Source organism: Cygnus olor, unplaced genomic scaffold, assembly GCF_009769625.2.
Source record: "Cygnus olor isolate bCygOlo1 unplaced genomic scaffold, bCygOlo1.pri.v2 S93, whole genome shotgun sequence".
NCBI classification, from domain to species: Eukaryota; Metazoa; Chordata; class Aves; order Anseriformes; family Anatidae; genus Cygnus; species Cygnus olor.
Genome location: NW_024429090.1, coordinates 69,783 through 93,892, shown reverse-complemented (window position 1 = coordinate 93,892; position 24,110 = coordinate 69,783). Strand labels below are relative to the sequence as shown.

The 24,110-nt window shown below is 50.9% G+C and overlaps 1 protein-coding gene across 1 annotated transcript; it reads right to left on the bottom strand.

Annotated features, from left to right (window-relative positions):
- Positions 1 to 218: 218 nt before the first annotated feature.
- Positions 219 to 23,270, bottom strand: LOC121063139 (Fc fragment of IgG binding protein). The gene is made up of 21 exons (XM_040543475.1): positions 23,136 to 23,270; positions 22,076 to 22,129; positions 18,756 to 19,976; positions 17,830 to 18,173; positions 16,822 to 17,392; positions 15,688 to 16,289; positions 14,656 to 15,220; positions 13,430 to 14,019; positions 12,402 to 12,969; positions 11,714 to 11,913; positions 10,787 to 10,928; positions 9,913 to 10,244; positions 8,900 to 9,473; positions 7,719 to 8,317; positions 6,739 to 7,303; positions 5,629 to 6,230; positions 4,656 to 5,169; positions 3,539 to 3,741; positions 2,592 to 2,966; positions 1,307 to 1,591; positions 219 to 364 (listed from the first exon to the last, which is right to left on the bottom strand). The coding sequence occupies exons 2-21, from the start codon at positions 22,125 to 22,127 to the stop codon at positions 362 to 364; spliced, it is 8,907 nt and encodes a 2,968-aa protein (XP_040399409.1). The 5' UTR covers positions 22,128 to 22,129; positions 23,136 to 23,270; the 3' UTR covers positions 219 to 361.
- Positions 23,271 to 24,110: the final 840 nt, after the last annotated feature.

The following is a 24,110-nucleotide window of genomic DNA, read 5'->3' as shown; positions in this document are numbered from 1 at the left end:
GGGGCCATGGGCAGGGAGGTGACAATGACGGGAGGTGACAATGACGTGGCCTGACGGGAAATATTGACTGAGGGGGGGGGACAGGGACACCTTGGGGGGGGACAGGAGGTGCCTGGGGCACCGCAGGGCTGGCAGGGGACCTATGCATCCGGGTCCCCCCCCTCCATCCAACCCCACTTGCCCCAAGCCTGATGCTTTTTTACTTTTATTTTTTTTCCCTTAATTTCAGCCATTTTATTGCAAAACAAAACCCTGTAGTTTTGGGGAGAAAAAAGGGGTTAAAAGCCAGCTTTTTGTTACGTATTGTCTGGGCGGCGGTGGTGGCCTCAGGGACGAGGCGTGACATTTCTCTTTTTCTACGTCACTGGATGAAAAAAAGAGAAAAATCCACATTAATTAACCCTTTTTTCAGTTGTTTTGCCCATTTTCATTTTTTTTTTACCCCCTTTTCTCTTTTTTTCTCCTCTTTATTGTTTTCCCCCTCCTTTTAGGCTCTTTCCCATCATTTTTCCCCCTTTTGGTGCTGATGAACTTAGCCATTCATTGTAAGCCCCATGGGGCCGAATTCTGAGGTGAGAAAAGAGGATTTTGGTTAATATGGCCTACACCCTGGGGGGGTTTTCCTCGCGTTAAATTTATGGGGAGTAAAAGGTGATTTTTGGTTAATGTGAAGGGATGAACTGATGGGTGAGGACCTACTACTGTTAGTAAGATGAATGACAACTGCCTCTTTTTGTGTGAAACTGGTGGAAAAAAGGTAATTTTGGTAAATCTGAAGGGATGGGCTGATGAACAGCGGGCTGCTGACAACACCCATGGAGATCTGCCTTGTGTGAAACTGGGGGAAAACCAAAGAATTTTGGTTAAAATGAAGGGGTTGGCACCTCTTGGTGATGGCAGCCCACCTGGGTGCTTCCCTTGCATGAAAACGGTGGAGAAAAAAAAAAGACAATTTTGCTTAATTTCATATGGATATCTTTTGGTGATAGCGGTGTGGAGGATGGCAGCTGTGGGGACTTCCCTTGCAGCAAACTGGGGGAGAAAAGGCAATTTTGGTTAGTCTGAAGGCTTGGGCTGATGGTGGGATGAAGGACAACTCATGTTGCTACTTCCTTCTACAAAAAATTTGTAGGAAAAAGGACAACTTTGGTTAATCTGAAAGTTTTTGACCAACTGATGGACACTTCTCCAAGATGGCGGCACTGCTGCCTACAAGGCCACAACCAGGCCGCAAAACACTACAAATATCCCCCCGAATCGCCCCTAAAAAAGACTCCCCGTGCTGTCACCGCTCAGGGACGCTCACATGGGTGAAGTCAGGTGCTCTCCAGGCCTTCATCGCCGCCGCCATGTTGGCCACCAAACCCCCATCAGGGCCCCGGAGGTCGTTGGCCGCGTCGGCGTCGTAGTTGCCGCACAGGCCGCAGAGGAGCTTGGTCAGCTCCTTGGGGACCGTCACTGTCACCTCACCGGCGGGGCTGAGGCCGATGAGGACGACGGATTTTTGGGAGAGCCACACGGTGTTCTCGGCCTCGTAGACGGTCAGCTGGTTGGAGATTTCAGCCGGGATGGAGGCCGGGACCCCGTTGACCTGAAGGAGAGAGAAGCGGGTAGAACACAACACCTCAATGAGTTAGCCTCAAATTTGGGGGAGAAATAGATGGGGAATTGGTTTTCCTTCCCCACCATTCTTGAGGAGCCTAAAATAGGGTGAAATCCCTCAATTGGAGGGTTTTTGGTTAAGCTATGTGTTGTTCTTGGCCTTGTAGGCGACCAGTTGGCCTCCAAATTTGGGAAGAAATAGATGGGGAATTGGTTCTTCCACTCTATTATAGTGGGGGAGCATAAAATAGGGTGAAATCCCTCAATTTGAGGGCTTTTAGTTGAGTCATGTGGTGTTGGCGTCGTAGGTGGTCAACTGGTTGGAGATTTTGGCCAGGATGGAGGCCAGGACCCCCCAAATTGGTGGAAAAAAAGGCATTTTGGGTCCATATAAAGGGCTGGGCAGCTGCGTGGACATCTCTTGGTAGTGGGATGAAGGGCAACACGTGGCAGCCCTTCTCTTGCAATATTGGTGGAAAAAGACATTGATTTGGTTAAAATGGAGAGACAAACCAACGCATGGACATCTTGTGATGAAGGATGGCACCCATGGGTGTTTCCTCTTGAATAAATTGGAGGAAAGAAGGTGATTTTGGTAAAAATGAAGGGTGGTACATCTGCATGGCAATCCCATGATGATGGTGGGATGAAGCACAACACATAGGTGTCCTTCTCTTGCAATAAACCAATGAAAAAAGATTATTTTGGTTAAAATGGAGGGACAGACCAATGCATGGCCATCTTGTGATGATGGTGGGATGAAGGATGGCACCCATGGGTGTTTCTTCTGGAATAAAGGAGTGGAAAGAAGGAAATTTGGGTTAAAATGAAGGGATGAGCTGAAGGATGAAGACCTCCTGATGATGGTGGGCTGAAGCCTTGCACGAAGCCAGTGCCCCTTGCAAAATATTGATGGAAAACCCACCAAATTTGGTTCCAACGAAGGGCCGGGCTGACACCGGGGGATTTTTGGGGTGGATTCAACCTACCCAAATCTTCTTGTCCCTCTTGATGGTGACGAAAGACGAGCCGCCGAAGAAGTGGATGGCCACCACGACCGGCCGGTCTTCATCCTCCCTGACGTCAGCCAAGAGCCGGAACCAGTGGGGATGGCCGGGGTTGCAAAGAGAGGTCACCACGTAGTTGCCAGTGGCCATGGTTGCACCGGTGGCACCATCAAAGGAGGCGAAGCGGGTGGCAGGGACCAGGGTGCAGCGGCCGGGCTGCTCCACGCACCCACGGATGCCGTTGCGCATGCCACAGACTTGGCCAAAGGGGCAGCCGGCTGGCTGGCACAGCATGCCGCCTGCCGCCCGGCACGTGCAGCTCTCGCTGCAGTCGGCGGAGAGGATGGTCTCGGCGATCTGCGGGGCGGGAGAGGGGTGGTTAGGGTGGTAGAATCCTTTGGGGGGATTAAAAATGCAGCGTGCAGCGGGGTTCTGCCTTGCTAAGGGTGTAAAAGTGGGAGAAAGATGCATGCAAGCAGTTTTTCCTCTTTTGCAAAGGTTGCAAAAAGGGAAAAAAGATGCATGCAACAGGGTTCTGCCTTGCAAAGGTTGCAAAGAAAGGGAAAGAAATGCAGTATGCAATGGGGCTCTACCTTGCAAAGGGTGCAAAAATAGGAGAAAGGTGCATGCAAGCAATTTTTTTCCCTTGCAAAGGGTGCAAAAAGGGAAAAAGGGAAAAAAGCTGCATGCAACAGGGTTCTGTCTTCCAAAGGTTGCAGAGAAAATGAAAGAAACACAGCATGTAATAGGGTTCTGCCTTGCAAAGGATGCAAACACCCACGGCGTGTGCAATGCTGCAAAGCTGCCCCTGCAAAATGCAAGCACCCATTGGGTATGCAATTCTGCAACAGTCACTTTGCAAGGATGCAAACACCCTCAGCACGTGTAATGGTGCAAAGCCGCCTGTGCAAGCACCCAGCGGCACCCACCTCGAAGAGGCGGCCGCGGTGCATGCACCCGCAGGACTCCATGGGGACGCACTCGCCCCCGTTGAAGACGAAACCCTCATCGCACTGGCAGCCCTCGAAGCACTTGTTGGTGGTGCAGCTGCTGCCGGTGGAGAGGCTGGCGCACGTCTGGTCACAAGTGCGGGCACAGAGCTCGTAGTGGCTGTCGGGAGGGCAGGAGAGCGCTGGCGGATGGAAAAACAGAAAGAAAAGCACCAAGTTTGCTATTTCTCGCTTATTTTCTCCTTCTCTCCCCACAAAAATACCCAAATGTGTTGCAAAAGTTGCTGCAAGAATAGTGTCCAAAAGATGGGGCTGCATGTGGACTGCTTCTCCCTAGCAAAAGCTTCCCCCAAATTCCATGCAAAATGTTTTCTCTTAGCAATTTTTTCTAAATACCAACAAAATGTTGATGCAACCACTTCCCCCTCCCCCTTGCAAAAGTTTGCAGGCCTAAAGAATTGCTGCATGCAACTGCTCGACTGCTCGTAGGGATTTAAAATTGCATGTGATTGCTTTCCCCATGCAAAAACCAGCAAAAGTAAATTTACATTGCTGCATGCAAACACTTTCTCACCTGCAGACATTTGACATTGCTGCATGCAAACAGGAACCCCTGCAACGGCTTCCACTCTTGCAAAAATGCAGTCACTGCTGCATGCAACTGCGCGCAAACTCTGCAGTATTAAACTGCTGCATGCAAGTGATTTCATTCTTGCAAACTCTGCAGAACTGGTGCATGTAACCATGTGCAAAACAGGGAACTAAATTGCTGCTGCATGCAGCTGCTCACATTCTTAGAAAAATGCAAGTACATCTGCAAACAACTGTGCACAAACTCTGCAGAACTGCTGCACACAGCTGCGTGCAAACCATGGAACTAAACTGCTGGTGCATGCAACTGCTGGCACTCAGAAATGCAAGCACCACTGCATGCAGCCATGTGCAAACTCTGCAAAACTGGTACATGCAACTGTGCGCAAACTCTGCAGAAAAAGTGCGTGCAATCACGTGCAAACCATGGAACTAAACTGTTGCTGCATGCAACGGCTCCCCCCTTGCAGAACCGCCTCCTGCAGCCTCCCCTCCGCCCACTCACGGCACTTGGCTGTTTCCCTCCACTCCTGCAGCTCCCCGCCGGCGGCCTGGCAGGCGGCGGCATAGGCCTGCAAGATCCTGCACAGCTCCGCGCCTTCCGCCTTGCCGCACCCTTCCTGCGCGCAGCTCGCCGTGTGCTCCCAGGGCGCCACCGCCTTGTGGCACCCCCCGAAAGGCCCTGTCTTGTCCTCCAGCAACCCGCAGAGCTCGGGTTTGCTTTGGGGACAGGGCTCCAGCTGCGAGCCGTGTGTGCAACCCCTGACAGGGATGCCCCAGCTGTTCCCCAGCTGCTCTGGGCTGGCAGCGTCGTTGGCAGCGTCGCCGTCGAAGTTGCCGCAGAGGCCACCGGTGTGGTGCTGGTAGGAAGCGGGGAGGGTGAGCAGCACGTAGGAGATGCTGTCGTAGAGCAGCTTGAGGCCCCCCTGCGCCCGCAGCACCTGGTGGGCGCCCTCCTGCGTCACCGTCACCGCGCCCCCCACCAGCGTCAGGGGCAGGAGGTGCCGCTCGCCGTCCACCTGCGGGGGGGGGAAAAAGGGGGTGTCAGGGTGGGCACCTCGAGGAATGAAGGGGTTTGGGGGTTCTGCAACTTGAAATGGGGTTGCAGGTAAAGGTGGGGTGCAGATAAAGTGGGGGTTGTGTCTTCTGCAACCTGAAATGGGGTTGCAGGTAAAATAGGGTTTGCATTTAAAATAGGTTTGCATTTAAAAGGGAGTTTGCATTTAAAATGGGGTGTGGATGCTCTGCAGCCTGAAATGGGGTTGCACCCAGAAAAGGGCTGCAAGAGCACTGCAAGCCCAAGCAGCATCCTCGGGTGCACGCGCAGTGGGGACAGGATGCACGAGTTCTCCACCTCCAAGCAGCACCTTTGGGTGCATGCACGATCAGGACAGGGTGCAGGAGCCAAACCAGCACCCTTGGGTGCACGCATGCCACATGCACACCGAGGACCCCTTGCACCAACCCTGGCCCCTCACCTTCACCTCCCACTGCTTCCCCCGGCTCATGGTGATGGTGATGCCGTGCACGGTGATCAGCAGCTGCTGGGTGAGCGGCTCCGGCCCTCTGTGGTCCTTCTGCACCCGCACTATGAAGGGCACCAGCTCCACCTCGGGGCCGGCAGCTTCGGCCGCTGCCAGCGTGTAGGTGCAGGAGCCAGCAAAACGCAGCATGTGCCCGTCGAAGGTGCGGAAAGAAGTGGCGCCCAGCACCTCGCAGCGCCCGCAGGTGCTGGGGTAGCAGCCCTGCACGCCGTCCTGCACCGTGCACGTTTCTCCCTCGCCGCAGCTCGCCTCTTTGCACTCAACCTCCCCGTTCTCTTTGCAGGTGCAACGCTCGCTGCACCGCGGGCAGGAGAAAAACTCCTCGCCCCGCTGGTAGTAGCGGCCGTTGTGCAAGCAGCCGCAGTGGGCCAGGGGGACGCAGCGGTCGCCACTCTGCAGGAAGCCGGCGTCGCAGAAACAGCCCTCGGTGCACGGGGCCGATTCGTCGCAGCCTTCAACCTCCACCTGGCCGTGGCACGTGGCCGGGCAGGCCAAGCCGCAGAGCTCGTAGTGCTGGTTCGGGGGGCAGACGGGGCCTGCAGGGGGGCGAGATGGGTACAGGGTCCTACGTCTGTCTGTGCCCAACTCCCTCCATGCAATTCCAAATCCCTGCAGAAATGCGATCCCAAATCCCTTCCTGCAATTCCAAAACCCTCCAGAAGTGTGAGCCCAAATCCCTTCTTGCAATTCCCAAACACGCCAGAAATGAAAGCCCAAATCCCTCCCTGCAATTCCAAACACCTGCAGAAATGCAAACCCAAATCCCTTCCTGCAATTCTAAAACCCTGCAGAATTGTGAGCCCAAATTTCTTCCTGCAATTCCCAAATCCTGCAGAAATGTGAGCCCAAATCATGCATGCAAACCCCAGGCTTTTCATGTAGACCCCAAATCCCTTTGTGCATGCAAACCCAACCGCCTCCGTGCATGCACACCCCAATTGCTCCATGCAAACCCAAACCCCTCCATGCATGCACACCCCAAAAGCCTCCTTGCAACCCCCCAATGCAACCCCAGTGGCTCTCCCCGCACTGAGCCCCACGTACTGCAGAAGGCGGCCGTGCGCCACTGCTCGACGCGAATCCCCTGGCTCTGGCAGGCGGTGACGTAGGCACTGACGGCACTGCAGACGGCTTCCTGGTGCCCCTTGTAGAAACAAGTGTCAAAGAGGCAATCGTCAAAGTAGGGGGCCGGGTCGATGGTGCTGTGACAGGCGGCGAAGGGTCCTTGCTTCTTCACCAGGACCCCGCAGTGCTTGTCGCCGCGGTAGGCGCGCTTCTCTGCTTCGGTGCAAACTTGGCAATCCTTGGTGCAACCGGCAGAGCAGCCGGGGACATCGGCCACCTTCCAGGAGTCGGCAAATTGGATTTCGTCGGTGGCCGAGCTGCCGTCAGGCAAAGCGAAGTCGTCCTCGGGGTTTCCATCGGCGTTGCCGCAGAGGCCGCAGACGGACCGCGAGTAGGTGCTGGGGAGGATGACCCTGGCGTAGCTGTGCCAGTCAAAGGTGACAATGACATCGAAGTCGGTCTTGATGAAGCCGTGGACGCCGCTGATGTAGGCGCGGAGCTGGTTGCCGTGGGTGAAGGGCAGATCCACCAGGATCCCGTTGACCTGGAAGGGGAGCGGAGGGGCAGCAGGATGCCATGCGATGGGCGTGCAACCCACCCAGATGTCATGCAACGAGCTTGAGATCCACCTGGATGTCTCACGATGACCTTGCAATTCAATTGGACACTGTGCAACCATGGCCAGTTGTCTCCCAACGCCCTCGGCACCCAACTGGATGCCTCCCGACGCCCTCAGCACCCAACTGGACGCCTCCCGACGCCCTCGCAACTCACCCACATGCCATACAATGAGCTTGCAACCCAACTGGATGCCATGCAACAGGCTTGTATGATGTCTAGTTGGATTTCTATGACCTTGCAACCCACACAAGGAGCCTGCAAGCTGCCTGGATGCCATGCAAGGAGCTTGCAACCCAACCAGATGCCTTGCTACAACTGGATGCCTTCCCCCCCCCTACCTTGAGCTTCTGGGGGTCTGCTTGGCTGAGGCTGAGGGTCATGTTGTAGACCTTCAAGATGACCTCCTTGGTGTAAGAGACCACACGACTGCCCCGGTTGTTATTCTCCACTGTGACCATGAAGGGGACAAGGGTGGGGTCTTCGGAGCAGAGGGCAGCGAACTGGTAGACGCAGGTGCCCATGAAGTCGTAGCGGCGCCCATCGAAGGTGGTGTAATGGGGGTCCCCGGTGGCCACGCAGACGGAGCGACCCTTGGCCACGCACCGCCGCACGCCCTTCACCATGGCGCACTGCTCGCCCACCTTGCAGCTGGCCTCCTTGCACACCACCATGCCCAAACCCGGGTCGCACCTGCACTGGGAATGGCAGGTCTCGTCATCCCAAAACTCCTCTCCGGGTTGGTAGTAGCGACCGTCGCGGGTGCAACCGCAGTCGGCCACTGCCACGCACTGGCCACCGCTGAGGACGTAGCCCTGGTTGCAAGCACAGGTCTCCACGCAGGGCTGGGTGCAAGAGGCGGGTGCGTCCCGGTTGGTGCACGTGGCCGGGCAGGCGTTGCCACAAGCTTCGTAGTGGCTGTTTTCCGGGCAGGGTAATGCTGCAGGAGGAAGGGGGCAATTAGCTGAGGAGTGGGTGGGAATGCAGCGGGGTTGCATGCATTTCAAAGTGTTATGCGCACCATTTTGCATGCAACATCCCAAGGATGAACATTGCACCTTGCGAATGCACCAAGCATTTTGCATGCAACATCCTGCAGATATTGCACCATGTAAATGCATGCAGCACTCTGCATGCAGCAACCTGCAGATGGATATTGCTCCATGCAAATGCAACGAGCAGTTTGCATGCAGTGTCCTGAGGATATTGCAAAATGCTCACTGCATTTGCATGGTGCAATACCCATTCAGGGATGCTGCACGCAGCATGCAAGCACCTTGACTACTTTGCACGTGGTCTCCTGAGGATTGATATTGCATTGCGTGAGCATGCTTCACATGCAACCCTCCCTGGATGGCTAACTTTTGCAAATGCACCAATTATTTTGCACACACCACCCCAGAGCTAAATAATCCCCCCCCCCCCCCGCAAACTCGCCAAGCACTTTGCATGCATCATCCCATGCCAGATATTCCCCCTATTTTGCAAAACCACATTGGCAAGGAGGAAGCCCATTGCTCACAGCAGCCTGATGGTGTCCTCCAGTCGTGCACCACGGCCCCTTGCTTTTTGCAGGTGGATGCATAAGCTTCCAGTGCCTTGCAGAGGATGCTTTTTGCCCCATCACTCATGCACACGTCATAGAGGCAGTTGCGGAAGAAATCTCTGGGTTTGACAACATCGTGGCAAGCTTTGAAGGGCCCCTGGAAGCTTTTTTTGATCAGGCCACAATACTGGTTGCCACTATACAGCTCCTTCTTCTCCTCCTCGCACACGGGGCAGTCGCCTTCACAGAAATCCCAGCAAAACGGGTCGTCGTCGGGGACTTTCCAGCCCTTGGCCCAATCCACGATGGAGGCGGTGAGGTCACCGCTCTGCTGGGGGATGTCGTCCTCCGGCTTGAGGTTGAAGTTGCCACAGAGGCCGCAGGTGTGCTTGTAGTAGCTGCTGGGGAGCTCGACGACCAGGTACCAGTTCCAGTCGTATGTCACCCGGAGGCCAAAATTGGTCTCCAGAACAGCAGTGAGCCCGCTCTGGTAGAGCTCCAGCCTGCCGTCCTCCAGGCTCACCGGGAGCAGGGTCAGCACCCCGTTCACCTGGGGATGGGGAGCATTACATGTGAGCGTGGTGCAAGGATCTGCATGCTCCTGGGGCGTGCAATTATTTTGCATCCACTTGCAATTACTTTTGTTGGGCTTTGCCTTACCCAATTTACACACACCAGCTGCTATCGCAAACCTCCCGGAGGTGTCCCATGTGCTTTGAGGTTTCTTGCACACCTTTTGGCTTCCCCAGGGGGCAGAAAACCACCCCACATTGCCCCATGTGAGGCAGCGCATTCCCCTTGTACCCCAACATTTCAAAACTTCACATTTTGGCTTGACAGATTCAGCCAAAAATGACGGTGGCCTTGATGGAACGCATGGAGATGTTAGCCATGATGGAAGAAGAGATGGGTGGGAAAGGAGGTGGGGATGAGATAGGTGTGAAAGGAGATGGAAAAAGGCCAATCCTGCCTGTTTTAAGCCAACTCACCCTAATTTTGCCCACTTCCTTCTGATGGATGGAGATTTGTTGGCCATAGACCTCAATGTTGGCCAAGTTGATGTAGGAGACAGATTTCACCCCCCCTCGGATGTTGTTCTTGGCCTCCACCTTGAAGGGCACCAACTTGGAGTCGTTCCCACAGGATTCAGCCATGGTGTAGGTGCAGGTGCCTTGGAAGTCAAAATCGTGCCCGTCGAAGGTGTGGTAGTGGGGGTCACCCCAACCCCAGCAGGTGGCCACCAGGGATGGGACACACTTGGCCTGGCCATCCTCGAATTTGCACGTCTCCTTGGGCCGGCACTGAAGGGCTTTGCAGGGGTCTGGAAGGAGAAGAAATGTCCATGGGGGATGTTCTGGTGAGGAGCACATCCCATGTCATCATGCAGACCAAGCGTCTTCACTGGCCTTGAGGTCCACCAAGCATCCTCTGCTCCCCCTTGGGCTTTAAGAGGGGCTCAGCAGCTCTGAGATGCAAATCAGAGCACAATAATCCACCCCTGAGCCCAAATCCCCCCTTTTCAGCTGTCTCTCCCCCCATTTCATGAGGAAAAGCATCAAGATTGGGTTCGTCCTTACCCAAGATCCCTCCTGCCCTTCAAGAAGGTGCCAGCATGGTTAGAATTGGACATTTGGGCGGACCCAAAGGAAAGAGGTGGCTTGAAGCCCTTTATTTCTCCAGAATCTTCCCACCACTTTCCTGACCATCTCAGTGTTGAGATGGGATCTGTGTCCTCCATCTCCCCTTGCTGTAGGGTTCCCACCTCAGCCTGCACCTTCATCCGCACATCCCAGCCAGCCCCAGGATCTTCTCTGGCTCAGAGATCCCTTTCCCCTCAGCTCATACAACCCCGTTTTTCCTTACTTTGGTTGATGCAACCCAAGACCCCGTCCCGAATTTCACAGGTTTCATCATCACTGCATCCGTGGCTCTCGCAGGTCAAACCCTTCCCAGGGATGCACGTGCAACGCGACTGGCAGTTCTCCTTCACGACCGACTGATGGGGCTGCAGGGCAAGAGGTTGCAAATGTTGCGATGAGAAGCACAAACCATTAGGTGTAAATGCATAAAAATGTGGAAATAAAACCCAGGGACCAGATCCTTAATCCACCCATTATTAGAAAAATTGCCTCCGTCTTGGAAAAAAAACTCCATTATATTTATCCATTTATTTTTGCTCCAAAAGGAGCTGATTTTGGGTGATTAAGATATTTAGAAAAATGTGGAAAGTGCAAGAACTTAATGTTTCTTCCACGTTCTCCTACAGAGAGAAAAATCAGGTCATCTGAGACACGGAAGTGTGCTCTTTTTTGGTCTTAATGTGTTCAAAAGGGCGGAAAACTGCATTGAGATCTACCGGTGCAAATACGCAGCTTGCAGAAAGCAAAATTGCTGAAGGATGTCTGGCTTTTGTTGCCAGGAAGGAGTTTGGGACAAAAAAGCAAAAAGCTATCTGCCTTCTTTCACCTTCCCTAAAGGAAAAATGTATTACTTAGCACCTTCAGCTGTGGAAAACATTGCATCTATCTGTAGGCATCCACAGCTATGCTAGCACTTTTATGCCAAGTGATGAAAAGACGTGAAAATTCCTCAGTTTTCTTCATAACAAAGAGCAGAATTACTTGGCAGATGGAAGACTGTGTTTTTCTTTGTGCAAGGTTCTTTGTGTCATGCACGCATTGCCTTTGAAGGTCCTTGCTTGCACTAGGTTGCTACACAAGTGGGAAGAATAAAACCCAAATAAAATTGATTAAGAAAACCCAAAGTCCCCCAGCCTCAAGACATGACTACCTTGTAATATATCCCGTCCACAAAACATCCACATTTGTCCTTGGGGACACAGGCGTTCCCATCAAAGGTGTATCCTTCGTCGCAGCGGCAGCCTTCGGTGCATTTTTTGGGGCATTTGGAGGCATCCACGAGCCCCACGCAGCTGTTGCTGCAGAGGTTGGCGCACAGGGAGTAGCTGCTGTTGGCCGGGCAACTCAAGGCTGGAAGGAAAAGGATGATTGTCCCCAAACTGAAGGTTGGGCAGCCCACAATTGCACCCGAGGGAGACGGTGGAGCCCCAACATTCGTGAAAATCCACCCCTTTGATGCTTGTGTTGGCTTTTCCTATTTGTTCCCAAGGGGAACCAAAATCCACCCCATTGATGCTTGTGTTGGCTTTTTCCATTCACCCTCAATACCAATTAAAAATCATCTTATTGGCATTGCAAAGTCTATTCCCACTTACTCAAAGTACTCAAAGCACCATTCAAAACACGCCCCATCACATTGTTTTTTCCCAGTATTTTCATGCCACTATCATCATTCCACCCCAACACCACCATTTGCATCACCCCGTGCTTTGATGGTGCTTCAGCTCTCAAGACACTTGGCCAAGATGCTGTCCCTCTGAATTTATTTTTCAATTCATCCCAACAGGGCATGAATTCTGAACCATGGAGGAAGTTTCCCACCTGTGACCCCCACTTACGGCAGAAGGAAGGTTTCCTCCATGCCTCGATGGTGACGCCAGCACCTTGACAGGTGGATACGTAGCTCTGGATGCTCTGGCAGAGGACGTTGGTGTTGCCTTCAGTGAGGCAGAGGTCACGGATGCAGGCGTGGTAATACGGGGCTGGGCTGATGGTATTGTAGCAGGAGGAAAAGGGGCCCTCAGGGACCATGAGGATGCCACAGTAGTTGGGTTTCTGGAAGACCTCCTCCTTCTCCTTCGTGCAGACCGGGCAGTCATCTTTGGAGCAGTCGTCACTGCAAGCCACCTCAGGTGTTTTCCAGGCAGAGCCAAAGGCAGTCACATCGGGGGCGTTGTGGCCATCGGGGAGGAGATGATCATCATCTTGTTGCCCGTTGTTGTTGCCACAGAGCCCACAGAGGTGGCCCTTGTAGCTCTGGGGAGCTGTGACCAACACATGGTGGAGGAGGTCGTAGTGTACAATGAGGCCAAAGTCGGTCTGAAGAAGGACGCCCATCCCATGTTGGTGCACCTGGACCCGTCCCTCGCTCAGGATGGCCGGGAGGTTGTAGAATATTGAGTCCACCTGGGACAGAGAGAGAAATCCCATGGTGAGCCTCAGGGAGGAGGACACGGGGGTAGGAGCAAAAAACATTGGGGGAGGCACATTCCAACCAATGTTTTTATGAATTTATGGCTCCCAGTTTGCAACTGGAAGGGGAAATGGGGATGGAAATGGCTTTCTGTTGGACATAAATGTAAGTTCTTCTCTCCATCAAGGAAAAATGTTTGGATCTCTTGTGTTCGCACCCAAAATTGGTGTACCCCAAAATATGGCCTTACTTGGACCATTCAGTTCTTGCTTCATGGCAAAGTCAACACCAGCCTGTAGACTTTGACACCAGCTTGCAACCAAGAAGAGGCTGAGCACGAAGCACAACTATACCAGGGTGTCCCCTCTATCTTGATGCCAAAGTCAATGTTAGGCTGTAGACTTTGTCACCAGCATGTTTGCACCCATGTTGGGCCACCAACTACCTCCTTACCATGACTGTTCCTGTCTTGCCTTGTGCCATGGTCAATGTGAGCCCGTAGACTTCAACGGACAACGCTTGGATGGTGGAGACCTTCCTTTTCTGCCGGGCATCCTTCTCGATTTTCACAACAAAGGACTTGACGCTGTCGTCGCCAGCACAAGTCTCGGTGAGGATGTAGGAGCAGGTGCCAGGGATTTCAAAGGCTAACCCATCGAAGGACACATAGCTGCGGTCACCGGTGACCACGCAGGTCCCAAGGGCGGCAGATTGGCACTGGGTGACACCGTCGACAACTTTGCAGTTGGTCTCATCGGTGTCAGGAACTTCTTCACAGAGCACAGAGCCATTGTCCTGGCACTGGCATTTCTCCTGCTTGGTGGGGTGGAAAGTCTCCCCCAGCTTGTAGTAGAAGTCCTGGTAGAGGCATCCGCACTGGGCCATGGGGACGCACTCATCGCCACTGAGCACGAAGCCTTCGTTGCACACGCAGTCCTCCTTGCAGTGCTTGGAGCACTTCACTGAGGTGTAAATGCTGCTGCAGATCTGGCTACAGGTCTGGGAGCAGAGCTCGTAGTGGCTGTTTGCAGGACACGAAATACCTGCCACAAGACAAGGGGGATCGTTAGGAGCAAGGAAATTACGGGCCAGATCCAAGAGGTTTCCTCTAACTGGAGAGAGTTGGGCCCAGAGATGAGGTTTGCCAGAAGCAGGCTTTTTTCACCCAATTGCTTCATGGTTAAATCTCATCTCTTGCTTGCTGTGGACATGAGGGAAGAGATGTCCATAAGGGAGGTCTCAACCCTTTCAGGTGGTGTTTTAAACCCCTGAACCGTCCATTTTTTCCCCCATTATTCCCTCAAGCAACACAATTGCTACCACGTTAGGTTCCTAATTGAGTTTCGACACCAGTCCCTCTCCCTTAATACAGAGATTTTTGGTGCATTTTATAAAGATTTGACCTCTAAGCAACCCAGGCAATTAGCCTCGACTCTCATTTTAGCCAAGAATTGGTGCTTATTGGGACCAAATCATTTGCCCACCATAGCTGGATGAGGGTGTGCATTGGCTGTAGACAGTGACAATGGGTCCAAGCTAGACTTTGGGTGGGATAAAACACCAAGTGAGACCTCTGGTTCATCCCCATATAGGTTTTTTCCCAGGACTGGGGCTCCCTTTGATGCTCACAACCCTTTGTGAAGCAAAAAAAAAACAACCCTCCAATTGTCACAGCTTACTGCAGAAATCGTCCGTCCTCCAACTCCCAATGGTGACGCCGGCAGCTTGACAGGTGGCGGCGTAGTGGCTGATCTGCTGGCACACCACAGCTTCCTGGTCTGGGAAGAGGCAAAAATCGTGCACGCAGTTTTGGACATATTTGAAGGGGTCCACCAGAGCATGGCAGGCTGTGAAGGGCCCGTCCACTTTCGAGATGAGCCCACAACCCTTCTCTGCGACCTCCTGCTGCCTCATGGCCTCTATCAGGGTGGGGCATTGCTCCTGCGACAGCTCCATGCAACCTGGGACATCAGTCACCTTCCAGCTCTGCCCGAGGTCATCGGGATTTAGTGTTGTTTGACCGTTCTTCATCATCATGTCGTCACTCGTGTCCCCGTTGTAGTTCCCGCAGAGGCCACACAGGGCATCCGCGTAAGTGCCAGGCACCACCACGGTGATTTGGCTCTGCCAGTCGTAGGTGACAGTGAGGCCGAAGTTGGTCTCCACCACCGCATCCTGCCCACCTCTGTAGACCGAGATCTTCCTCTTGTGGTGGTATGGTAAGTTGGCCAATTGGTTGTTGACCTGGGGGCAAAAGCAAAAAAAATAAATAAAAAATTTAAAAAATCTATATCCATCTGTAAAGACGAATTGTGTTTTCATGCCACCCCAGATGCCTGCAATTTGGTCTCCATCTAAAGCACTCAAGTAATTTAGAAGACTTTTCAGATTTAATCATCTGCCCCAAACAGAGATGCCCACCATCTCTGAGATAAACAGTGCCTTGGCTTATCGCATACTGACCTCCTGGTTCAGGTGAAGACCTTTCAATGAAGGCCTAATATTTAGGCAATTAAATCTTGATTAATGCAGGGCAAGCAGACATGGTAGCTCTGGATATCAGCAGCATGGTTGGAGAAGAATATTCAGCATTATCCAATATGGGGGGAAAAAAATGAGGCATGAAGGTGGAAGAGTAAAAATGGGAAAAGGAGGCTGGGATGAGGAGCAGGAAGTGAATGTAGAAATAGAATAAAGTTTGTTAAACTCACAGTGATTTTGTTGGGGTCCTTCTGGCTGATCACAATGCTTTTCCCATAGACTTTGATCTTCACGAGAGCGATGGAGGACAGAAGTTGGCCATCCTGGTGGCCGTTCTGCACCAGCACCTGGAAATCCACCAGGTCTTGGCTCTTCTTGCACAACCCGGTGAACTGGTAGACGCACGTGCCCTGGAAGATGAACCTCCCACCATCAAAGTCCTTGTAGTGAGTGGTGCCATACGCCGTGCAGTTCCCATAGCTCGTGGGGTAGCAATCCTGGATGCCCTGCTCCACCCGGCACTCTTCCTGGGCATGGCAGCTGGCCTTGTGGCATACGGCCGTCTGCGTGGCCGCGTCGCAAACGCAACGTTTCGTGCAGGTGCTGTCGCCCCAAAACTCCTCGCCGAGGCCGTGCAGGCGGCCCTCGAAGATGCAGCCACACTCGGCCTGGGGGATGCACTTGCCAGCGTCCAACACGAAGCCCTCCTGGCACTCGCAGGTCTCCACGCAGGTTGAGGCACCACAGTCGGCCGGCATTGCAGCATTGTTGCAGGTAGCAGGACAGGCGCTGCCGCAAGACCTGTAGTTGCTGTTCTCTGGGCAGGACAGAGCTGTTGAAGGGACAGGACACCACGGTTGCAATGGTGGGGGGTTGCTCCTTGGCAGTAAGGAAGTGAAGCAGAATGCTAAGAGTATCTACATGGACTTTTGGTAGCCTCCCGTGGGCTTCCTGGAGCCCCCGTGGACTTTATGGGCTTTCTGCATGGACTTTTGGGAGCCCACATGGACTTTACGGGCTTTTTGTGGGGATTTTTGGGAGCCCACATGGATTTTTGGGAGCCCCTGTGGACTTTATGGGCTTTCTGCATGGTCTTCTGGGAGCCTCTATGGGGACTTGCCTTAATAACTTTTTCTAGCCCTCTTTTCATGGAACTCACAGCTTTTTCAGGCACAATTTCGTGCAGCCTAATTCAAAGTGAGCCACTTCAGAGGCTCAACCATCCCCATTGGTGCAATTTCCCTTTCATACCCATTCTCTGCCCATTCCCACCCCATCTCACCTTAATTCCGCCCACCCTAATTAGCACCATGGCACCTTGCTTGCCCAAAGGGAGGATTTTCTGCCAACCAGGAGCTACTCACGACAATGCGCTGGCGTCCTCCAGTCATCAACAATGATTCCCTCTTCCCGGCAGTCATCTGCATAGGCTTTCAGGGCTTGGCACAGCACGGTATGGAGCCCGTCGTTGACACAGAGGTCGTAGACGCAGTTGTTCAGGTAGTTCTTGGGGTTGATGGCAGCGTGGCAGCGCTGGAAGGGCCCCGGGCTTTGGCTGAGCAACGCGCACGATCCCTCCACCTTGTACTTCTTCGCCTCATCCCGTGGGCACTGCTTGCAGTCGCCGATGCAGCTGTCGAAGCAGAGGCTGCTCTCATCGAACACCTTCCAGCCCTGGCCCAGATCCACGGTGTTCTGCGCGGCTTCTCCGGTGGGCAGGAGAACATCGTCTTGGGGGTTGCCGTTGCTGTTGCCACACATCCCGCACACTTTGTTGGCCAGCACGCTGGGGATCTTCACCACCAAGTGGTCATCCCAGTCATACAGGACCTTCAGCAGGAAGTCAGTTTTAATCAGGACGGACCTGCCCTTCTGCTGCAGCTGGAGCTTCCCTTGGGCGAGGGAGATGGGGAGGCGGGAGTAGTGGTTGTTCACCTGGAAGGGAAATAAATCAGATGCAAGGTGAGAAATGAGATATGTTGAATTTTGAGGTGTTTTCTTGCAAGTTGTGAGCCTCAAATTCAGCAAAAAATATGAAAAAAGAGCATTTCCCCTCCACTTCACCATCCCCAATTTTCCCCTCTCCTTGTGCAGAAATTTGTTGATCAGCCAAGGACAACAAAACCCAGGTGGGATCAAGGCAACACTTTTTCCTTCATAAGATGTGAAAATGACATTGGTTCCACCCACCCTGGGGCCAAGGTGGCAAAGGCAATTTTCCACCCACCCTGGGGCCAAGGTGGCAAAGGCAATTTTCCTGCCACGCAAGAAATGCCCGCATGGTAGCATCACCTATTCACACACAGGAAATATGTTATTCTAGTGAAACACCAAGATATTTCTTTGGATTTCTTATTTTTTTCCATACGTACCCTCACAAACCCGTCCTCGGACCTGACCACAGTAATGGTAATGTTGTAGACGTGGACGATCACGACACCGACGTAGGAGACTTTTGGGTTACCCCTGTGCTCATTTTTGGCCTCGACGCTGAAGACGGGCAGATCTGGGTCTTCATCGCAGCTCTTGGTCATGGTGTAGGTGCATGTTCCCATGAAATCAAAGGTTTTCCCGTCAAAGGTAAGGTAGTGGGGATCGCCGGTGGCCCAGCAGGTTGAGAATGTTTCCTGGATGCACGTGGGCGCTCCTTCCACCATCTTGCACCTCTCCTGCTCATTGCAGACGATGTCGGCACAGGAAAGCGTGGAATAAGTTGCTGAGAAAGAAAATAGGTGATAAGGAAAAGCAGAAGCATCCATGAGAAAAGTCAGTGGTCTGCAAGGTACAACGGCAGGAACAAAGCACGGAAGGGTCAATAGGTTGGAGGCCAGTAATTAGTGGAATACCCCAAGGGTTAATACCAGGTCCACTCCTGTTTAATATCTTCATATTCATATGAAGATATATACAAATAATATGAATATTATAATATTTATGAATAATATGAATATCTTCATATGAATATGAAGATATTAATCATATTAATGAAGATATGAATCATTACACCTGGATGATGGGACAGAGCATCCCCCAGGCACAGGAACACAATGGGTTCCAGGTGAACATCAGAAAGAACGTCATTGTGCAGGTCATGGAGCACTGGCTCCGACCCAGTAAGGTGGTGGAGTCCCCTCCTTGGAGGATCTTCAACAGCCAGCTGGACGTGATTTTGGGTGACCTGCTTGAGCATGGGTTGAATCAGTTGGCCTCCAGAGGTCAACCTCAACCACTCTGTGGTTCCACAGAGCAAGAAGCCACCATCTCACGGCCACATAACCACGTGTTGAGCCCTACTTACACACGGCACAAAGGCCAGTGAAGCCAAAGCCTCTGTAACTGCGGAAGCCAAAGACCAGTAGCCCAAAGGTTGCAGAGTGGTGCTCGGCGCTCTGGATCTCAGATGTCTTGCTGATGCTGAGCATGGTCCAGGAGAAGTCTGAGCCGGGAACTTCTTGCCACGAGCTCTTCAATGTCTGCTGGTTGACAGTGATGGAGTGTGTGTCCGTGTTCCTGGCGATGATGAGCGCGTAGTTCTTGTAGTCGTTCAGGCTGTTGACCCAGTAGGACGGGCAATAGCTGACGATGGGTAGGATGTTGAGTAGGAAAGGGTCTTGCCTCAGTGAGCCTTTTCTGGCACCGGTGAAGAAGAAAACCACCTGAATTGCAGCTGAAGAGTTCACGTAGAATGGTGAATTTTGACTCGTCTCAAATTTGTAGACCTCGCCGGCCAAGATGTCCTTTCTGGAAGCTGAATGATCCAAGTGGTAGGAAATGGAGGTTCTCTCAGCCGCCACAACATAGACATAATCATGGACCTTCTGCAGCGGGTTGGGGGGGACGATGTAGGTGTAGCCCCACGCAGTGACTGGCAGGAGCTGCTCCACCACGTAGTCACAGTCTGTGCGTATCTTCACACAGGTGTGTCCGCTGAGGACGGCCACGACATTGTCTGACGTGATCTTGGTGCCCGACAGATCGTCGTTGCTTTGCAGCTGCAAGCTCTGGTACGGGTCCAAGGAGACGCGGAGAAATGAGCCGGTGGAGTAAGTCGTCCCTCTGAAATAAACACTGCCCTTGAAGGTGATGGAGACGAAGGTCGTGGTCTTCCCAGCCACCACCACGAATTCTTTCAAGCCATCTTTTGAGCTGTCGTCTGGCGTCACCACGTAGTACTCAGTGCCCAGCTTTTCGACGGGCAAAACAGCGGTGGCACCAATGCTGTAGGGCTTGGAGCTGGTGAAGACCACGGAGATGTCCTTGGTGGACTTGATCAAGATGCTTTTTTGTGAAATCCGGCTCCTGATGAGCTCCAGGGTACCGGGGACGTGGAAGGAAACCGTCTGGTCTTTCCTGAGGGTGACGGTGTTGCTGAAGGTGTCATCATTCGTTGTCACCATCACTTGGGTGGAATCGAAGTAGGCGGTGAAGAGGAGCTTGATGTCGGGGCGGGTGGCTTCCTGGTTGTTCTGCGGAAAGGCGACAAAGAATTCCTTGCCACGAAAAGTTGCGGTTGAAAGGCCTGGAAAAAAAACGGGGGAAAAGGGTACATTTGGCTGCAGAAATTATAGTAGAGAATTATGCAGAAAAAATCCTGAATTAAACCTTTTTTGTTGTTGTTGCAGAAACTTGCAGCAGGAACTCTGAGAGAAAAAAAAAAAAGACAACCAAGAAAACAACAAAAAGAACCCAAACACCCAAAACCAGGAAAAGAAGGCTTTTCAGCTGCAGAAATTGAGGTAGAAGGTTCTGAAAAATACTAAAGAAGGCTTTTCAGCCTCAGAAATTGCAATAGAAATTTCTGGGGAAAAAAAAAAAAAAAGAAGTATTTTTCCCCCAGTAGAATCTTGCAGGAGAAAGTTCTGAAAAATGAAAAATAGGAAATAAATGTTTTTGTTGTTGTTGCAGAAATTGCAACTGAAATTTCTGAAATTTGGGGCAAATGAAATTTCTAAAAGTTGGGAAGTAGGAAATAAAGTTTTTTGTTGTTGTTGTTGCAGAAATATACAGTTAGGAAGTTCAGAAAAACTAAAAAACCAAACGCTTTTGATGCAGAAATTGCAGTAGAAAGCTTTGAGGTTTATTTTTGTCTTTATTTTTCCTCATAGTTTTTAAAACATGCAGTAAATGGGTTTTTCCACATAAATTATAGCGCAAAGTCCTGAGAACCAAAATATGAAGAATAGCAGCATTTTGCTCAAGAGAACTGAAGTAAAAAGTTCAGGGCAAGGAGGATAAGGTCTGTCTGAATACAGTGATTGCAGCAGAAAAGTCAAGGGGGAAGCACAAGAAAAACAAAAATAAAAATTGTCAGCATAAACTTGCCATAGAAATTCCTATTAACACAGTTAGTAATAGCTATTTCCCCCCCCCAAATAGGTGAAAAGGATCTTTTTACAGCAAAAAGACCCTTTAGCTGAGAAAAAAAAAAAAAAAAGATTTTTGATGAAAATCAAACAGGCTTTAAGGGGCTTTTAGGTGAAAAGTAACACGTTTTTTTCCTGACCTTTCCCCCTCCAAATAAATAGTAATATATATATATATTTTTTTTATATATTTTTTTTTCTGGAAAAGAAAAGGAGGAAAAAACACTTTTTTTTAATAGAATAAAGAGGTAAACAGGACATTTTTAAACCAAGAAAGAAAAATCCCAGGGAATAAGTTCTTTATTTATTTTTTATTTTTTAATGCAAACCAAAGAAGTAAAAAGGGCTGTTGGGTGGGAGAAAGGAATTTAGGGCATTTTTCTAAACAAAAAAGAATTCAAATAGTAAAAAAAACTTCTTTCTTTCTGAAAAATGGGACAAGTGATAGGGGAATGCTCTGAAAAAAAAAGCAGGTTATAAAGGTGTTGTGGTTAAAAAAGAAGAGAGTTTATAGGGCATTTTTCTCCTCAAAAAAAAAAAAATCGGGTATTAGATTTTTTTTTCCTTATGAAGACAAACAGGTAACAAAGACTTTTTTTTTCTGAAAAACAAACAAATAAACAAAATCCAAACCACTAAATCGATAATAATAGGTGTTTTCCAACAACTGAAACACAAAACAGGGAATAAAACTTATTTCTTAAAAAAATAAAAATTAGGGAAACAAGGGCTTTTTACCCAAAATATGATCATGCTGTTTAGTGAAAAATAGGATGTTAAGGTTTTTTTTCCTAGTAAAAAACATATTATAAGGGCTCTTAGTTAAAAAAAAAAGGAAATCACAGGTGATGACAGCTTATTTATTTATTTATTTATTGTGGAAAAAAACAGGTGATAAGGGTTTTTTGGCAAAAAAAAAAAAGAGAAAGACAGGTGATAAGGACTTTTTTTTTCCTAAAAAATAGGGAGTAAAGATTATTCTTGGAAAAAAGGGGCAGATAATAAGGGTAGTTTTGTTTTTTAAAAAATGAATAAATAGGTGATAAGGGATTTTTGCTGATGAAGACACAAAATAAAGAGTTTTGCTGAAGAAAAAGAGAAAAAACACCAGCAAACAGTGTTGTTTTTTTTTTTCCCCAAAAAAAGGGGGAATAAGGATTTCTTACAGCAGAAATGCACCAATTTCCCCCCAAAACAAGCCCCATCCCCAGAAAAATGACATTTTTTGGGTGAACAAGGTCATATCATCACTCACCACACATCAGGGACAGCCAGGCTGGGAGCCACCACATCCTGCCCATCGCCATCGCTGGATAAAAAAATGCCAAGAAAAAGTGGAAAAAAATGCAAAAAATTGAGCTTAGGGTTGAGCAGGAGCCTGGTGGGGACCTCGATGTCCCATCAAAACTACCCCAAAGTGATGTTGTTTTTTAATTTTTTAGGGGGATGAACCCCACCCTCACCCAATTGCCACCACATCCAACCCAACTCCTGAAGACCCTCTTGATGCCATCTCCAAAACCTTGTCCTTCCCCTTGTTTCCATCCACTCCCCCCACCCGATTACCTTCCACCAAGCCTCCTATGGATGAATCCACCCCCAAATCACTGAAATTTGGGATAAAAAGGGGCCAAAGTGCAGGGGCAAGCCCCCTGCCCACCTCCAGATGCTCTCAGAGGTGCGGGTTCCTCTCCAACACCCAACGTCCGCTGGGTTTAGCACCCAACTGATACACCAACAGGGACTGGGTGCTCTGGCTGGGCTTGGGTTGGGGAAAAAAATCCCCTTTTAATTAATCTGTGGTTGATTTAACCTAGCTGGGACCTCTGCTGGTTGGGTGAAGGTATCACTGACACTTTATTTTGCTCATGTGGGATGTATTAGGGGCTCCCAGTAGAACCCAGGATGGGGATGAAGATGAGGATGATGATCGAGATGAGGGTGGGGATGGAGATGAGGATGGAGATGGAGATGAAGATGAGGTTGGGGATGGGGATGAAGATGGGGATGGAGATGAGGATGGAGATGAGGATGAGGTTGGGGATGAGGATGGAGATGAGGTTGGGGATAGGGATGAAGATGGGGATGGGGATGAAGATGAGGTTGGGGATGGAGATGAAGATGGGGATGGGGATGAAGACTGGTATGGGGATGAGGATGGGGATGAGAATGAGGATGACGAAGAAGAAAACAATGGGGATGGGGTTGATGATGAAGATAACAATGGGGATGGGGATGGAGATGAAGATGGGAACGAGGAGAAACGTATATGTAAGAAAAAGAGCAGAAAGTCACTTAAAAATGGAGCCACTTACTGATAGGCTCAGCGCAGCTCTTTGCTCTCCCCGAAGCCCATGGAAATGTGAGGATGGAGGGGAAAAAAGTGCAGGGTTGGTCCCAAGTCCTCCCTTTTTATAATCAGATGGGACCAATCTGTAGTTTCCTGAGAATCTCCTTGCAGAACTCACTTGGGACCAGGGGGGTGAAGGAATTGGCTCTGAAAAAGACAGATTTTGGCTGATTCAAGAGAATCTTGTGGGGGGGGATAGGGCAGGAGCTGCCGAGTTCCCATGTGGCTCAAGGAGGTCAAGTTGCAAAACAGCCCTGGGTTTCCTGAAAACGAGAATATCTGGGGCACATGGTGAGCCAGGATGTGAAGATATGCAGCTGGTTTCCCTCGCCCTGCAATGCTTTTCTTGCAAAAAACGTTTGCAGGGGAACCTTGTGATGGGTGCAGGATCCTCAGGGTGGTTTTGCAAAGGGTGCAGATCTGCAGGTGACCTTGCAAAGGGTGCAGGATCCATGGGGAACCCTGCAGCAGATGCAGAATCTGCAGATGACCTTGCAACGGGTGCAGGATCCACGGGGAACCTTGCAACGGGTGCAGGATCCATGGGGAACCTTGCAATGGGTGCAGGATCCACGGGGAACCTTGCAACGGGTGCAGGATCCATGGGGAACCTTGCAATGGGTGCAGGATCCACGGGGAACCTTGCAACGGGTGCAGGATCCATGGGGAACCTTGCAATGGGTGCAGGATCCACATGGGACATTGCAATGGGTGCAAGACCCCTGGAGAACATTACATTGATTGTATGACCTGCAGCCAACCCCATTAGCATTATTTAGTTGTTTTTTGGCTATTGCAAATGCCTTCGGGCCAATAAATCCCGCTGAGTGCACAACATCCCCAGCTGCAGCCCAGCACCCTTTGAAATGGTGTTTTTTCTGTCTTTCGTTGGAAAAATCCCATCTGGGAATCCTCAGGAACGACCACCCCTCCCCACATC